Source organism: Megascapheus bottae, chromosome 2, assembly GCF_031878675.1.
Source record: "Megascapheus bottae isolate mThoBot1 chromosome 2, mThoBot2.hap1, whole genome shotgun sequence".
In the NCBI taxonomy this organism is placed as follows: Eukaryota; Metazoa; Chordata; class Mammalia; order Rodentia; family Geomyidae; genus Megascapheus; species Megascapheus bottae.
In genome coordinates, this window is record NC_143510.1 from 34,730,076 (window position 1) to 34,749,303 (window position 19,228).

At 38.1% G+C, this 19,228-nt stretch overlaps 1 protein-coding gene across 3 annotated transcripts in view; it reads left to right on the forward strand.

Moving 5' to 3' along the window:
• Positions 1-493: 493 nt before the first annotated feature.
• The window catches only part of Tafa1 (TAFA chemokine like family member 1), a 421,871-nt gene continuing 403,136 nt past the window's right edge, over positions 494-19,228 (forward strand). For all 3 annotated transcript variants that reach the window (XM_090323835.1, XM_090323844.1, XM_090323848.1), the window contains exons 1-2: positions 494-919; positions 2,967-3,087. In XM_090323835.1, the coding sequence (XP_090179961.1) occupies positions 2,970-3,087 (118 nt within the window). In that variant the 5' untranslated portion in view covers positions 494-919; positions 2,967-2,969. The remainder of the gene's footprint in view (positions 920-2,966; positions 3,088-19,228) is intronic.

A 19,228-nucleotide genomic window follows, 5' to 3' on the forward strand; every position in this document is an offset into this window, starting at 1 on the left:
TGCAATCTACAGGAGAACTTTTTTTGGGGGGGTAAGGGCATTATACATATTTTCTTCAGTCTTTGGTACTGAAAATTATGTTTCTATTTATTAAACGTGTTCAAAACCCAGTACAGAATTAAATAAGGATAAGCCCAACAGTTCTGGGTAAGGTACTAGCTAACAAAGAACATTAAGAGGCAAGAAATTTTTCCCCTCTCCCATTAGAAGTATAACACCCATGAACACAAATGATTTTTTTTTTTTGCCGAGTTTTCTTTCTTTTGTTCTTCTCTGTCTCTTTACTCTTCTGGCAAATGAATAACCATAGAAACATCTAATTAATATATTCAGGTGACAGAGTGTCAAGGAGCTATCTATATTGAAGAGTAAGAGGGCCAGGTATCAGAATCCACTGTAGCTGTAATAGGGGGTAATGTCACTTTAAGACATGTGATAGTTGAGTGGGGAGGGATGCATTGAAACGGACTACTGCTACTTACAGCACATAGCAGCCAGCTCCTACATTTCACTGCCTAACTCTGTCCTGACTGCACGGGAGTAAGGCTGGTCCCTCCATCAGTGACTGTTCACTGATTCTCATCAGGACACTATAAAGTACCGCACCATCATTTCAAAAGGTCTCGTCAGGCAGGGGTGACGCCAGGAGATGATTTAAAGGTGAAAATGACAAGGTTTCCACCCCTCAAACCTTGGTTCCTTTTCTGACAACACAGTCTGACCGAGCCCGATGCCTTCTTTACTGAGGAGATAGGATCGGAAGAGAAATCTTCCTTTTTTTTTTTTTTTCTGATAAAGAAGATTGTTGGGAAGCTCTTTTTTTGAACATCTCAAATTGTGGCACAGATGGATTTTAAAAAGTGTTAGATCTTTCCAATGAACACTAATAGAGTATTCTGCTCTTGGCTGGATTGTTCAGGTAAGACGCTTCTTTAAAGATTTTAAGATTCAGAAAGCAGAAAGAGAAGTATGTGGGGCTGAGAAGGATGTTGGGGGGGGGGAGACATACTTATTCACATTGAAATGAGCTCTCTGTTAGAGAGAACAGTTGAGAGCCCAAGGAGGGAGCTTCCCAAGTCTGGCTGAGAATGAAAGAAAGTTAAGTGGTGGTGAAGGGGAGAGGGTGGAGAAGGAGAAGAAAAGAAAATATTGCAAAAAAAAAATAGTTGAGTTACAGCAATCTGTGTGATTCCTAAGATCTAGATAAGTGAAGAGAGAGAGAGAGAGAGAGAGAGAGAGAGAGAGAGAGAGAGAGAGAGAGAGAGAGAGATATCACTGAAGAACTGTTAAGTTTGAGGAGGATTTGTTCAAGTTTAAATGAATTCCTAGTGCCTTTTAACAATGATTCACAAGCTATAAATGCATGCCACAGTCACCTCTTTTATCTTTGTACAATGTACAGAATATTCTTTTAGGTTTTTTTTTTCTTTTAAGCCTCAAATACAATGCACTCATTTTAAGATTCACTGGAGGGGTGTTACTATTTATCTTCACTGAAGAGAATGTAGCTGTGTTCTCCTGGTAGTTCTGGAAACAATGAGTCAAAGCATGTCGTGTACAAGTGTAAACAATGGGCATTGGAACTAATTAGAAAGTGAGTGGTCCATCTAAGCCACAGAAGGGATCCTGGTGACACCATGCTGTGAAGAATAATATTTCCTATTTTGTACTTAATTACAGTTGTCAGCATTTCTCTATTATACTCTTAAGACCCTCTCTAAAGATTCCACTTGTAACACCTACTCATTATCTTGAATTATGTGCTCATATATATGTGTGTATAATGTATACCTTCACTTGCAGCACCAACCAACCCTCCCAGGTTCTGAAAGACTACCACTTTTCATAAATAAAGGAGCCACACTGGGAGGTCACTGTTGGGTTTTTAATGTAGACTTGAAATTGTTGAAGGAGGTGATTTGACAGTGGGAAGGGGAATCACAATTCTGGTTGCATAGCCCTCTCTACCTAAGAGCAAAGTGAACTGGATTCTTGTTTAGGGAAATGCCTCCAATCACTAGCTGATGCTTCAAGTGTGATTAATTTGGCAAGGCAAAATGCAGCATAAGGTGTTGTTTGAGAAATTGAACAATATGTAGCACCATTGTGCCTCTGTAGCTACAACGGTTCTCAGAGGTGCAGATAAGACTGTCAAAGTTTCAGCGCCTAAGAAAAGGTATATGTTCATCCATAAATACAGACACCACTTGTCTATGCATATTCATTGACACTATGCAACAAATGCTTTAGTTGAATCTTAACAGGCAGAGCAATACTGTAAATTATGGTTCACTCTAAAGGATACAGGCATAGATGGTGCACCTGAAAACTCCGTCTGGCTGAAGACAATTCCTTCAGATTCTTTTTTTTTTTTTAAGTCCAGCCAGAAAGATTGGTTCTATCAGGAGATTACAACATGCCTCTGAGAAATGATTACTTAGTTTAGAAGGCAGCATTGCGATTAAAAATTCATGACTGTAGAATTAAAAAAAAAAAAAAAAGGAACCCACTCTTTCCTTCCAGGCTTATGTCAGACTTGCAATGAAGTTAGCACGAACAGAGGAGTCTGCTGCTCTCAGGGCTGGGAGAACCATAGTTTGCAGAATATTGTGTAAAATAGGATTTTTAGAAAATGCTAGCCTAAATAATAGTAAAACATACTTCCAAATATTCATTTTTTTATAAACTGTGGGTCTTTTCATTTTTTACTATCCTTGGAACTTTCACACACAGAACTTAAAGACTGTATTATGACCTTGTTGGAAAGGGTCTTCCCTTATTAAGCAACCTTCCTAACACCACCTCTGCTAGCTCATGAAGTCCGGCTCAGCAAGTAGCAGAGGAGCCCAATGACTGAGACCTCCATTCTTCCTCCGTGATGCTGACTGAACTGGGGGGCTGGAAGCCAGGGGTGGCTTTGCTATCCACATATAGGCATCTATATTTTTGTCTCGTGTTCTTTTCAGAGAATGGCTGTGGTCTCTGCAATGTCCTGGGTCCTCTACTTGTGGATAAGCACGTGTGCCATGCTGCTCTGCTGTGGATCTCTTCAGCACACTTTCCAGCAGCACCATCTGCACAGACCAGGTAAGGTAGGCGCTGGCTCTGTTGCAGCCTCCTGTAAGATCACCTTGGTTTCCTTTCACAGGTGGGGAAAGGCAAGTGACAGAGAGGGCTACAGTGTGGGCAGCTTGCTTCTGAATTCTGAGACATATTGTAGGCTGTAGGTTATGAGGGTGGCGGTGGGGGTCTTGGAGGTCTAAAATGCTTTGGAGGTCTTTCTATTATTTTCTCAGAAAAGTACCTTACTGTAAGTAACTACACTCTTCTTCTCATATGCTTTGATGAGTAGAAGTGATTCTTTGGGGGATGCTCTGGCAAATCAAAGCATATGTACCATATATAGGTGACATGGATGGTTTAGGGAAAGAAAATATCTTTTCATGTCTGTTCCTGGGGTGCATATTAAAAACAACAACAACAGCAACAACACTTAGTGTAGATACTGTGATCTCACAAGTATCTACATCACTAAAAATTTTGTGAAAGGGTTAGTCCCTAAACTAACTTTAGGAGAAAGTTGTCGATGGAAAGGAATACAACGTGATTAATTCCTGTCAACATGAACCTCCCTCCTTTCCCTGCCTTTACTTTCTGTTCTTTTAAGTATGTTCAGTGGTGGCTGCTTTGATTTTCTTTGCCCTGTACATTTTATTTTGGGGGCAAAAGGGCAGTTTCAAGAACAAGGTCCCTCAAGGGGTCCCCCAACCCTTTTTTTTTCATCCCTGGATTGAGTTTTCAGTTCCAGATCATTTTACCGTCTTCCTCATCTTGGCCTTCCCTGGTTTCATTTATTCTTCAGTCTGGATTTTTGTTTTTTTGTTTTGTTTTGTTTTTCTCCTTTACCCCTCTGGCTGGCTTCCTCATTTCCAAGACCCTCCCAGTTTGATTGTTCTTACCTTTTCTGGGTTCTCCTGAAGATTTCCTTCCATTTCCTTTCGCGCTTCTGCCTTTGCATTTTTTTTTCACTGTACGCCTTTCCTTCTCCCTCCCCTCCATGGTCTACCCAACCTCTGATGGCCAAGTGCACCGGCCCCTGGGGACCAGCTGCGTGCCCAAGTTTGGGCTCAGCCCCCATCCCTCCCTCTTCAAATCCCTTCCGCTTCTTCCTCCTTCTTCCTCGGGTTCAGCATGGACTGTCCTGCCTTTCCCTAGCTAGGCAGCTAGCCTGGACCTTCCGGGGAAGCTGATCTTGCGCTCCTGCTCCCGCTCCTGCGCACAGCCTGCAGCAACTGTGGCTCTTGCTGCCTCCCAGGCTCAGCTTCCAGGCTGGAGCTGGCTGGGCAGAGCGGGGGTGTTGCCAGGCTGCAGGCAGCTCAGCTGCAAGCTTGCTTGGGAGAGGAGGGGTGTGGCTGGGCATGGGGCTGGGGCCTGGCAGAGTCCAGCAGCCTGCTCCTGTCCCAGCTTCCTCAGCTCAGGGCCACGGTGGGAGATGGGGGAGGGAGGCCAGGGGGCGCTGGTGCGTGCACAGGTGGGCATGGAAACGGCCAGCCTCTGTTGCATCTATTTCTGCATTCAGGGTCCCGAGCCTGTCTGTCTGTCTGTCTGTCTGTCTGTCTGTCTGTCTGTCTGTCTGTCTGTCTGTCTTCACTGTAAAGGTGGAAGGGTACAAGCAAGGGTTGGAAGGGAAGTATTGTCCCCAAGTTACTTCCAAGTACCTAATGGGCAATCGGCCCAATGTCTTGCATTGTGATGTAGAAAAAGGAAATCTGTGATCTTGGTGATTTGTAAGGGAAACGGAGATGGATAGCGCCCCCGCTGTGAGGAGCCTCAGGATCCATTCGCATTGTGCTTTATGCAAGTGAATTTCACTTGGGGAAGTTTCAGAGGGGCTAAGTGATGAATCTGTAAGCACACAGCAGGTAGTCATGTTTGGCTGAGCCCCATGCCAGAGCCCGGTGGATGGGAGTCGAGGGGAATGCCACTTGGTGCCCAGTGACCTCCTTTGGAAAGTGAATAATACGATAGTTCCTATAGTTGGTTAATCTTTCTTTCACGTTATGACAATACATGCACACAATGAGCCCTTCTCACGGAACGTGGTTCAGCGTCATGGGGCCTTGACAATGGTCACTTAATATTAGGGACTTCTCTTTGGTTAACTAACTTCCCCCTTCTGAACATACCTTGCGGCTGCAAACAAACAAAGTCTTCCAAGAAAATACTTCCTAAAGTTCTTCACAAATAATCAGAGATTACTGATGATTGGGTCCATAGACCTTCATATCAGAGACATTGAATGAGTCAAATTGTTGTTCATGTGGCTAATAATCCACATAGGATAATGATAATAGGATAATACCTTGCTTGTTGGTTTGCTTTTTAAATCATGTGCTGTTAGCTTTAATGGCAAATAGCCAGCAACGATGACCAAATTCCACGATGTTATTTTATATTCTCTGTATATTTTCTCTATATAATCATAAAATGCAGTTGACTTTGCTGTGGTCATTTACATAGTTTTTTTTCTTTTTCTGTTGACCTATTGATTCAGGTTTTTGGGGGGTGTGGGTATAGTTATGAATGTCATATGTCATAATAAAACATATCTCTCTGGGGATAATTATTAAAATACCATAGTTTTAAATTGAGAAACGTATTGTATTCTAAATGAAATTAAACTCAGTGTTCATTTTTTTCTGTTGCCTACTTGAAAATTTTCTTCTTATAAATCAATGTAAACAATCAAATTTTATTTTTAATATTCCAAGAAACCACACTTTAAAATCAACCCCAAGCCCAAATACAAATACATCTGAGACCCAATTCTACTTTACTGCTGAAATGATGAGCTTGTAAATGCTTGCTTTTAGATATAGTCAGATTACAATGATTTCGCACTGAAAGTCTACTGGTCCTGTGAAACATGATTATTCAACTCTTTTTATCTCTTGGTTTTCAACAATAGCTGCAAAGATTAAAGTGATAGATCTTGGTCAGAGCAATAGTCTAGATTATTTCAGTCAGACTCTTTAATACAATCTTCTGTTTTGATTCTCTAAAAGAAAATATGCTTTGTGTGATGAGACTTGTGGTGTTTTCCACTGTGGCTCTTAAATCTGCAGGGACACTAATAAAATGTGTTTGCAAACAGGAGAAGAATCAGGGCCTGTTATCTGGTATGATTCCATCCCTAAATGAGCAAATAAATAAATAGTCCAACAAATGAGGAGGCAAAAAAAAAAAAAGGAAACACATAATCTTATTTTCTCCAATCGGTTAAAACACAAGCGTCATGATGAGAAAAAATGAGGCCCCAAGCAGACCCTGAGCTTTGCTACATTTGCCTAAGCTTGAAAAATTGCCTCTTTCATAAAGCAAGAACAGGCAGACTGCACATGCATACCAAGTATGCCGAGAAATGTGCAAAATGACAAATCTTTCACTCAGAGCCCTGGATGAAGGGCCAGGCAAGGCTTTCCAGCTGCCCTCTCACCTGCTTAGACTTGCCATCCCCTCCTCCTCTCACCAGCCTCTTCTAGGAAGTCTTCCTGTCCGCTCTGTGGCAAGATTGATGGGGTTCCGATTGCAAGCAGCCAATTTCAGTCTCTCAAGAAATAATCCACTACACTGACAGATGAGTGGAATTTGACACGTTTCCCTCCTTCAGCCTGCACCACCTGGATGATGCCAGGCAGCCAGGGTACTTCAGGGGAAATGGTTGGAGATTTGGGCCCATTTCTGCTGTCATAACATGAAATTAGGACAATGCTTTTGTGCGGCTATGGATTTGTGATGTGTCTTCTTTCTCTATGCGGTGGGTCTGTATACAAACAGAATGAGACTATGTTAACTAGAAAACTGACTGATTCTAATGTATTCGCCTGCAACCCCTAAGTACTTTCTATTTTTCATATTTATGGTATTAGGAACGCACCATTTATTTCGAGTTACTCCCTAGTTAAGGAAGATTAAAATAGTCAATCAAAGAAAAGGGACATTTAAAATTACAGAAATGAATAAAACGTGCTATTGATGAAAAGTCATAATTTCAATAATTTAATATTGGGCTAGATCAAGTTTTTATGTGGGAATTATGTAACAAGTTATAACAACTTGAGTATCTGTTATATCTTTGCTTTTGTTTCTCCTTAGAAGACCCATAGGAAGCAATTAATTTTTAAAAAGTTAGAGGAAACAATGGAAACTCAAATGTAGTTATGTATCATCATAAACATTCATGTAACAGGCAATGAAAGAGCATTCTGTGTAAAGATTAGTTTGTTTTTAATCTTTATGGATATAAGGATAATGACAGCAATTTGGGATCTTCAGGTGTGTGTGTATGTGTGCATGTGTGTGTGTCTGTGTGTGTTGTGCTCCTGAAATATATAAAATATAAATCATCTTATATAGATGAAATGAAAATATAGATAGATTTAATCACAATAAGAAAATTCTTCAAGTTTTAGTAAAGTTATATTGATGAATTACATGACATAAAATGCTATAAGTATCTAGTAATTATAAATGTCTAACAGATCACTTTTTCTATAGTCACTGAAGTTTTTGAAAAAGGTATATGGAAAATGTTATACATAATGATTGAATAGACTTTATATATAGTTTATGTTCAATAAGGTTTAAAACTATATTAGGTGAATTGTGTAGGTATATTCATCTATTAATTATATACTGAACATAACTATCCATTTTAAACTGTGATTTTTTTTCTCCAGTCCTGGGGACTTGAACTCAAGGCCTAGACACGGTCCCTGAGCTTCCTTTGCTCAAGACTAGTGCTCTACCACTTGAGCCACAGCACCACTTCTGACTTTTTCTCAGTAGTTTACTGGAGATAAGACTCTCGTGGACCTTTCTGACTGGGCTGAGATCTTCAGATTTCAGGCTCCTGAGTAGGATTACAGGAATGAGCCATAGGCACCCAGCTTCAACTGTGGTATTTATTGATGAATTAATATGAAACATTCTTATGTGACTAATATTTACTTTTACCTTACCATTCAAATTTACTTTATAGAAAGCTACTTAAGAAATATGCATTAGAATACCAAGATATATTACAGTAAAGGCTTTTAAAAATAATTTAAAGGTAAGGAAAATAGTGGGTAATTCAGTGGTTGCTTTTCAAGAATGCCTACTAGAGCCAGTTTGCTAAGCATAGTGAATTGGTCTAAGGATTAGAGCAGACAGGTTGTTATTGGCACAAGCTGGTGCTACTGATAATCCATTGATTATCTCCTTGATGATATTGACCTCATCCCAGAGTCAAAGTGGAACTATGGACATTTGATAAACCCTAAAATAGAAAGCCCAAATAGAGGTGCAAAGAACTATTCTGTTTGCTCCCATAAACTTGTAAGAGAATTGCTATAATACTGTGTGAGTAATAGTTAATTCCAGATCAAGTTTATGGCATCAATTCATTACAATAGATTTTATGCCACATGCAAACAAAATATTTAGAAGTGGCACAAATAAACATTGCTTATCAGTTGCAAATTTCTTAAAGGTAATGGGTATCAATGTATGTGAATTAATGCACCTTCTATCTGGCAAATATCATGTAACCCTTCTATTAATTACAATAAAAATATATGAAAAAAGGTAATTTATGTTGATATAAATGTCAACAAACCACTTTTAAATTTAAATTGAAAAAGATCTCATAGTTCAAGTATTTATTCACTAAAATAAAGGAACTACTTTTTCAAAAGCAATTCAGTAATGTTTCTCAAAATGTGAAGTTTGGGCCTGGAGTGTGGCCTAGTGGTAAAGTGTTTGCCTAGCATGCATGGAGCCCTGGGTTCAATTCCTCAATACCACATACTCAGAAAAACCAGAAGTGGTACTATGGCTCAAGTGGCAGAGTGCTAGCTTTGAGAAAGCTCAAGGACATTGCCCAGGCCCTGATTCAAGCCCAAGGACTGGCAAAAAAAATCAGACATCATCTACATTGTATATCTATATCACATATATTGAAAAGTGAAGGTCAAAATATTCTGGAATCCTGTTGTCTTCTTTCTTTTGCTTCTACTTCTGAGTTACTTGGCTTATAAGTGCGTGCTCAGAAAACGCTTGTTAAATCATTAAGAAAGATTGCAATGATAGTTTGGAAAGGCTCAAATTCTCCATTATTACTTCTTGTGTGTTTTTGCTTGTGTGGATATAAGGAAGTGTGTTTGTGTATGTGCACGCATGTGCTCGGAAGTGTTTATGTTCACTTTGGAGACCACTCAAATGTGGAGTGATACGGAGCACTACATGTCTGGTGTAGATAGTATGTATATTCATGGACACACATGTTTTGAGGTAAATATTTGGCTCAGTTCAATATTTGACAGCTTTCTTTAAATCAAAAGAATCACATAGACTTTAAAAGAATATGCTTATTTAATATAAAACATACAGAATAAAGTATAAATGTAGACATGTGTTAAATCCCTAAAGTTTCTTCTGAGCTTTTTTTCCACTAATATAGTTAAAAAACAAAATCATACAAGGGTGGTCTTGAGGTACTGAAGAAGAAACTTCCTCCAGCAGCCAACAAGAGGCTTGTAACTTTCCTAGTAATACAATTGCAAGAGAAAAGTTATTACTATTATTATTTTTAGCAGAGCGAACCTAAAACCAGGCAAGCAACTTTTCCCTTCTTTGGGATAATGAGAAGATGAATCATTTTATTAATAGTTTATTTAAAGCAATTGCATTTCTCCAAAGATAATGTCCAAGTGCACAATTTTTTTCCTTTCCCTATTTTCATGCAATAAAGGTTCAGAGAAATGAAAGAGAAGGTTTTCCTTTCTTTTTTTCTCTGTAGGATTTTGTTTCAGAAGACAGATTGAATGCTGAGTGATGTCTGTTTGTTAAGACCCTTCTCATTTCGTGTGCTGAAAAGGGCTCAAACCAAGCATTTTCCTGAGGCCAAAAGAGCAGAAAACTTCCCATCTCTGCCCCTTAGGTGCGGCCACTGTTCTAGGAATGCTCCTAACTACGTTTACCTCTATGCCATCCTGCTAGAACCTCCTAGATCTTCCGATGCTTCTCATTGTTCAGTAAGAAGTCCAAGCCAACCAAATCTTTACCTATCCTGATGGGTTTTCTTGTTTCTCACTTGAATGAATCGGACCAGCTGAGTTGTATGCTTTGAAATTAATATAGGATGTCAACCGTCAGCTTTAGATGAACCATTTAAATGGGAAGAAGTACACCAATGCTCCTAATTCTTTTTTTATTGTTGGGGTAATATATAGAGGAGTTACAGTTACATCCATCAGCTAATGGGTGTATTACTTCTTGCACATTGATACCTCTTCTCATATTTTTGTCCCTTCCCTCCCCTCCCAATCATCTTGTGTTCCCCCCTCCCTTCCCTATTTCAAATAAAACACACACACACACACACACACACACACACACACACACACACACACACACACATAATATACCAGGTAACAAAGTCAGATACAGTAACCACATGAGATTAACCATAAGGGGAAAAAAAAGAAGAAAGTAATAACATAGTCCATGAAGAACAACAATCACAAAGATAAGCCTCTTGTTTCCATATCGTGGAGTTCATTTTGTTTAGTCTCATCCTATACGTACATAGCTTTTAAGCTATTGTGATCCTCTGATAGGAGAGTCCTAGCTGTGTACGAATTATGACAAATGAGGGAAATCATGGAGCCTATGTTCCTTTGGGTCTGGCTTACTTCACTTAATATGATTTTTTCCAGGTCTTTCCACTTCTTTACAAATGGGGCGATGTCACTCTTTGTGATGGCCACTGCTTCAGTATTAACTGCATATCCTGGATTAGGATCATGAGGCTCCTGGGTCATACTTTCCACTGGATAAAATGTTGAGTAGATATTTCATACATATTTTGAATCTGATAGGCTTTATCTAAACAAGAAGCTTTATATCCTTTTAAAATCCTAGTACAGGGGACAAGTACAGATGACACTGGTCAAGGTACATTGTACTCAGAACCTGACTTATTGAATTGAAACCTCACTGTACAAATAAATCACCACCACCACCATCATCATCATCATCATCATCATCATCATCATCATCATCAACATCATCAGTGGGAATGGACCACAATGAACCTTCGTAGGGAAAGAGCTCAAAGTAGGAATTAGAAGCTATAGCTTCCAAGACCTCCCTACAATTGTCAGATTGCAAGACTGCCAGTGACTGGGCTGGCAGCAATCAACAGTGTGCATCCTGTGCCAAGGAGGTGACCTGTATGTTCCATTAACAGTGATGTATAGTCTGTCAGATGACGAAGCTGTAAGCTGCCTGAAGATCTGATTTATTCATTGTATCCATCTTATGTAGCAAGGCTGGGTGTAAAATTACCTTTGTATGTTTAAACAACAAAAACAAGAACCTCTGGCTGAGGTATTTGAAAACTTATCTCCATGATTTTACAAGTGGTCAAGACACAGAACCTCAAGGTCACTGAAAGGACGGAAGCAGCCTGGAGTCCAGGCATTAGGAAAGGTTCAAGGCCCAGGCAATCTAAGACCATATACATACCCTTATCTTCCCCTGAGATGATTTCAGTTTGAGCAGATCATCTGATATTTGCAGGCAATCCAGAACCTTAGAATTTTATACTTAATTCCCTTGCCTTGTAAATGTCAGGTGGGCCATGTGAAACTTGATTGAGAGCTACCTCCTTCCGGCAGATTTTCAGTGTCAAATCTCAGACAAGATTATCTGCAGCTCCAACGTTTTTATGGTTCTTAAGAAAATTTATCAAATATCTTTATGCAAGCAATGCGGGGAGAGAAAAGGGCAGTGAGTTCCAAAGGGGAGTTTCTGGGCTCATTTGTCTCGGCTTGCTTTAAAATTATGTACACATATTGGGACTTTCCTTACTTATGTCCAAGAAGCTAAAAGTCTCAAGGAGAGCTCCTTGATGTAGCCAAATTGCATCACTGGGGGTCTGGTGCAGATAAAGCTTTATGTAATAAAGATGATGTCCAAACCAGAGGTCTCATTTGAATCTCAGCTTTAAACATCAATTCATTTTCTTGTAGATTAAGATTTGGGAGAAATGGTAATCAGCAAATATAATAAAACAGAAGCACAGTGATACCTATAGAAAAAATTCTTAAATTAATACTTTATATTAAAGTTCTCAAAATCTAGTTTGCAGCCCATAGAGGGTTATAAATATATCTTGAAAACCTAGGGTATTTTTTCTTTTTCTTTTTGTGGACAAGTGATTCAAGATTTTATATGCATTCATTTTGTATAATAAAGGCTACTTATTAGCAAACCAGCTAGGTTATTTTACTGAAAATGACATGTAACTAAAGTTTACTCAGCATATTTAATTTAATATCCTACTAAAAAACTACCAGCTCTTAGAAACATACATGTGAATAATTAGAATTTATCTAATTTCAGGAAGGCTAATTTGTTATCAGCATATCATGAGTGGTGTCTTAAGTTGTTAGTGATTTTCAATTGCTGTGGTTCTTGTTTTTTAATTATAAATTAGTGTTGGTTTAGTTTCCTCATTACCAATTAAGGTTTCTGTGGACAGGTTGGTTAACCTTATAGTATGAATAATGCATATTTGCAAATGGTGTGTTGTAAAGTTGCTTAACGCTAGGCAGTAAGTAATTTCTGATTTGTGGTCCAGAAATGGCTCAACTACACAGTCTTATTGCTAAAGTTGTATGGTGACACTTGTAGAGAAACATTATCTACACATGGTCCGTGAACCTCAACAATACATTTTCACAGTGCATAACATTTTTTTTTATTCTATGTCAATGGGGAAACATTGTATGAGAGCATGTTAATAGGCTCATCAGAGCAATTAGTGATTCATGTATACTTCTTTCCTAAGAATTTATCACCCAAGAAACACAGCAATTCAATGTGATAGACTCCAGAAAGTTGGAACTTTTATCAAGAAATTGTAAGTAGTGACCAATGTTGAGAAGTCCAGATAAAACAAATAGATATTATAGTGGAAGATAAATAAATCAGGCTCCTTTTCTGAAATGAAATGATAAAAGACACGAGGGCAAACTATTGCGAAGGTTTCCAGATGTGGCCTTATTAAATTGAACTGTTCTGGTGCCTTCTTATATCCTCATCTGTTGCAAATGCAAGTTGCCATATCTCAGATAGGTGTGGTAGAATCAAGGTCACTGGATAAACATTTGTAGGGCAGCATTTTTGACAGCTGCTCCCAAGATTCTTTTAGAGGAAAAGCAAATTTATGGCATGCATGTTGCCAATCTTTGGCCTTTCATCTATGATGAGCCTACATAATCAATAACAGTGATTTTTCCCTGGCAGATGTGATTTAAAAGTCTTTCTCAGTCCTTCTTTGCCTCTGCCTCATGATTGATTGATACTGGCATACGAGGGGAGAGTCTTGACCATCTCTGATGTGGGTTAATTAGCTAGCCATCTCCCAATTTCCTCCCTTATCCAGAAAAAAAATAATGCCATATTACTCCTTTCATTAAAACATGAAAGAAACCAACTTTTAATTTAACTGAAGATAGTTATATGTGTTCTGTAGCTGATGATATTTATGATGCATATATTTAGACTATCCTGCCCATTTCTGTGAGTTGAAAAACATTTCTTATTAATATCACATCTGGGATTTTTTCCAGTTTAAAAATATTATATTTAAGGAATTGTACAAAGGAATTTCAATTCAACATGTCAGGTTATGAGTATGATACATCTGGATCAATGTCACCCTTCCAGAGTCCTCCCCCATCTAGCTCCAGGAAACTTTGATTGTACAAGAGGCAAACCTACATTGTACCATATGTTCTAATTGAATGTTGTGCTCTGGGACCACAAATGATACTGTGCAGTGAAAATTCAGAGTCGTCCAGTACAAGAGGATGATTTGGGGTTGGGCTTTCACATTTGAGCAAAGAAATTGCCATAATAGAGAAATAGTAAGAAAGGCCAATTTACCCCAAGGGAGTAGCAAAGGTGGGGGCAGCATGTCTGAGGAGCTAGACCAATCTTAAAGACTATTTTGTATAATTCCATTAAAGACAATGCAAGATGTCCCTTGGGTATCTCATTGTTACAGTATCTCACTTTGTTATCTGATATATTGAATTTATTTGTATTTGGTTATTTGAAATTTGATAGGGAAGGGGGGAAAACCAAGACTGATGGGGGGTGGGGGGGAGGGTAATGGGTACCAAGACATGTGAATTAATGCACTTTCTATCTGGCAAATATCATGTAACCCTTTTATTAATTACAATAAAAATATTAAAAAAACAATAAAGACAATGCAAGAATCTTTTCCTACAATCTGAATGCACCTAAGTCTCATTGGTTTGCAGCTTTGCCAGTGAGACAGCTGCTTTATCACTGTATACTGGTGATCACAGTAGATAGAAGGAAAATGTTTAAGCCTCATTAAAAAAAAGCAGGAGTTTGGCCTAGTGGTAGAGTGCTTGCCTAGCATGCACAAAGACCCAGGTTCGAGTCCTTGGTACCACGTACATAGAAAAAAGCCAGAAATGGTGCTGTAGCTCAAGTGGTAGTGCTCTAGCCTTGAGAAAGTCCAAGGACAGTGCTCAGGCCCTGAGCTCAAGCCAGGACTGGCAAAAAAAAAAAGTAAATCAGTAAACTATCAAAGACAGAACAATCATACTCTGGCCAGACTCTTTCTAACCTCTGAGCCCATTATACCTTTGTATTATATCTTTGTTTTATCCAGCAAAAGGCATGGTAAGTCATTAGTGTTCATTTTAAATGACTGATTTCTTACAGATATCTTATATATCTGTGCCAGTATTAGAGCTTGGACTAAGGGCCTGGTCATGATCCTTTAGCTTTTTTGTTCAGGACTGGTGCTGTGCCAGTTGAGCCATAGCTACACTTCTGATATTTTTGGAAGTTAATGGGAGATAAGTATCTCAAGAACTTTTCCTGCTTGGGCTGGTTTCATATTTGGATTGTCAGATCTCAGTTTCCTGAGTAGCGAGGATTTTCTGATATACTTAAAATGAAGTTATAAATAATTCACTCAGGGAAAGAATTCCCTGCAGCTACAGTCTATTTTTTTTTTTTTGATAAGCTACTGGTGCCCTCCTTGGTTGTTATATGAAAGAGGGCTGTATATATTTAACTGAAAACTTAAAAAAAAATCTTTCTTAAAAGTTGATATTTGGCAAATGTTTATCATTGCAGAGGATTAGGCATAAGGAATTATCCTTTCCAAGTGGTCATAGTCGAGTAGTATTGGAAAGTGTCTGGCACACAGGATAAGTAAGTAGTTGTTGAAAGAATGAATGAATGAACAAATGAATGATCCCAAACAGTTAATATTTTGTTCAATTTTCAGAATAACCTTGTGAGGTTTCAGGATACCTTTTGAAAAGGCAAAGGAGTGAATTAGTTGCCTCATTAAAAGTTATCTCCCTTGGGAAGGCAAGCTAAGGGTTTCTCCATCTTCTGTGGAATATCTCAGGTTACTGTGTGTCTGTTGTATGCAAGTTGCAGTGTGAGAAGTTTCTTCTGTTCAAATTTGATCGGCCACAGAGTGACCCATGGCCACCACGACTTTCCCCATTGTCCAAACACAGGAACGTGAAAAAAAAAAAAGCTGAAAATGAGAAGAAAAGTTGATTGGCACACAAAGTCTTAGTTTCACCAAAGCAAATGGCTGTTTTTAGAAGTATCTTCATGGCATTTGCCGTGGCTTTGAGTATTGGAGTAAATTAATGATTTAATCTTCATTTACTGGCCTGGCTGAAAGCATGCTTTCTTTTTATTTTTGCTGAATGGCAAGTACTTTTGTTTTTATGTGTGCTGGTAATGGGGCTTGAACTCAGAGCTTGGGCACTGTCTTTTAGCTTTTTGGCTCAAAGCTGATACCCTACCACGTGAGTCAGCTCTGTTTTAAGCCTTTTTGGTGGTTAATTGGAGATAATTACCTTATGGACTTTCCTGCCCAGTCTGGCTTCAAACCATAATCCTCACATCTCAACCTCATGAGCATGTGAGATTATAGGCATGAGCCACTGGCACCTAATGATTTGCAAGTTCTTTTTGCAAAACTATTGTTGCCAAATGATTTTTCCATTTTCTGCAAATCCTTTGGCTCTCAACACAGAGAGGCAGCAGCATAGGACAAATCTACATTTATTAGATTTGGTTTCAGTGTGGATTTTCTGTTATACTTAAAATGAAGTTATAAATCATTCACTTGGGTAAAGAATTCTCTCCAACTACAATCTAACTTTCTTGATAAGATTTCTTGGCATTTATCATGTTGAGACTTTATAAATTATGTAGAATATTGTAAAGTGGGCTGACCTTTCGGATAAGTGATCTGATCATTTGCAACAGTATCTTTTTGCTAAAATATTGAATTTGCTGTCTTTCAAATAAAACTTGCTAGACCCAGAGCCCAGTAACATGTTATATAGAAATTGCTTTAAAAATCAGACTAGAAATCTCTCTTTCCCATTCCTGTCATCACCAAAATAAATTCCTTCCTCTGTTCTAAAAATATTCCCTTGCCCTTTATTGGCAATCTCTTGACATATACTCATTCTTCCAATGATGATGCCACTGCAGACATTGCTAATCAAACCTTAAGTTCAGATTCAACCCCTGAATCTCTCCATGGTTATGAATCCAGTCATTGAACTATTAAATGAGACAAATAATTTCTAAAGCAACCACCATCACTACCACCAGCCATGCTCAGATCAAGTATCTACTAGGCACCACATATTTTATAACCTACCTCTTACGATTCACCTCTTCAGATGAAATGAAACATCTCTAATTCTGATCTAGGTTGTCGTTTTATGTAGTTTCCTTAGCCACTCAAGGCAAGCTATATTATTCATTTTAAAGTAATGATTGCTCAAGCTAATACATATTAAACATTTTGAATGAATTCCAGAATAGGGTAGATATCCTAGAAGCATCCACTTTTCTAAAGCTTTTGGTTGAGTAGATTTGTTTGTAGGAATTTCTCTCCCTTTTGCTGCCAGTGAAAAAGAGAACTGGCTCCTGGCCTGAGACAGTCCACAGAGGGCAACGTGTGTACTAGGCAAAGGAGGCATTCATGTCTCAGTCTGCCATTATCACATTGCCTCTAAGAGTGTGAAGTCACTGATGCTTTCCCTGTTCCACCCATCAAAAGAGGTCTTCTACTTATATAATTACTCCCTTTCAGGCATGAGTAGAAACTAGAGATGTGTGTTTTATTCCTGCAATACCTGTTTCATGGATGGTTTATTATTATGTATGTATATGCAGGGATGTCAAAGCAAAGATAGGCTAGGTCAACTTGTTCATACTGATATTTACACTTATATTATTTTATATATTTTTACTATATAGAAAAGATGCACACAGAGGTTTTACAACTTGGCCCTGTAAGATGTTTCTCTGTAATCTCATTTTAAGGAGAGCAAAGCAAGAAAATGGTATGTTTCAGGCCAGGCTGAGATAAACAGCAAAACCCTGTGTCAGAAAAACCAGAACCAAACCAAGCTAGGTGCTAATGGCTCACATCTGTAGTCCTAGCTACTCAGGAGGCTGAGAGATCTGAGGATCCTGATTCAAAGCCAGCTCCATCAGGAAAGTCTATGAGACTCATCACAAATTAACCACCTAAAAATCAGAAGTGGAGCTGTGGCTCAAAGTGGTAGACTGCTAGCCTTTAGTAAAAAAGCTTAGCAATGGTGCCAGGACCTTGAGTTCAAGCCCCACTACTGACTAAAACAAGTCCTTCATCTGTACTTACTTAATCATGATCTTATTTGAATATTTTGATAATAAAGGCATAACCTTTTAGGCAAAATATAGCAATTTTATAATTAATAGATACTCTGGTATACAGAATAGTCAGCCATGAGTTCTAAGCCAATATGAACAGTATTTAACAGTAACTTAACAGTGAACTTCCAACAGCAAGCTATGTATGTAATTCCTGCTTAAGGTGCTTTAGTCAATAGGTTTGATAGTTTTTGTGTGATTTCGGAGAATAGTTTGCTTAAATAATTTAAACAACTGACTAATGGCTTATTAAAGGGAAATACTCTAAAAGTTAGCACTGCTTTTTGCGACCCTCAAGTGAGAACATAATTTTATTATATAATCTTATTAAAATAGCTATCCAACTGAAGCTCACATGTTAGTTGATAGCATATCAAGTGCTTGTCTTTGTTTTCAGTTTCCTTTTTATTATTATTTCTCTAGGTGCTGGGGATTGAACCCAAGGATTTTGTTTGTGATAAGCTTGTGTTTTATTACTGAACATCATTCTTGACTTCCACTCCTTCCCCTTTTAAACTGTGTTGTTCAAAAAATAATCTCTTCATTTCTTAACAATAGGACCCAACTACTCAAAGAGGATACCCAAGTATACCCTGATAAACATGATGCTATCTAGATGTCCCTGGCATTTATGTATGCATATATATATATATGAGGCAACAGTGGTCCTTTTTAAAAAATTTTTTAAGATTCCAGGGAATTTGAGCTAGCATGAGAGAACTGCATGGACAATTAAAAATCATGGATTAAAGATATTTAACATGATGCTAAATTTGCAATTAGTGTTTGAATGTCTTCTAAGATCTGAACCTTACAGGCACTAGCTCACCACTGCAGAGGTCAAAAGCCTTTATTGAGCCTTGCTGAGTTCTTTGATATCTTTAAGGTTTTTTTTTTACTGTCCTCATTAACCTACTTCAGAAATTCTGTTAAACATATCTGGAAGGCAAAGCATCTGAGTAATTTTAAAGTAGTGTAAAGGATTTATTAAATATAATCTTTTCATGATTCTATTTATATTCAATTATGACATTACTGGTTTGCCAAAACGAACTACAGTTCATTAGTATTTAATTGAATTGTTGAAAATAAGTTAAGGGTAGTTTGTTGTTAATGTAAACAGAAAACCCAATTGATGTACTTGTTTGTGTGAATAAAGTCTTGTGTAAAGTTTTTTTTTTATGGGCCTATCGTATTATTCATCAACAGAAAGTAAGATTAAAATGCTATTTGATAAAGGAGTTATTGTCATAGAATGTTTGTGGGTAGTTTGCCATCATGTTTTTAGACATATATATATAATGTTAAGTAAATAAATTAGGGTTTCTGACAGGACAGACAACGCTCATTTCCTACTACAACCTTTGGGGATTGGAGTAAGATCCAT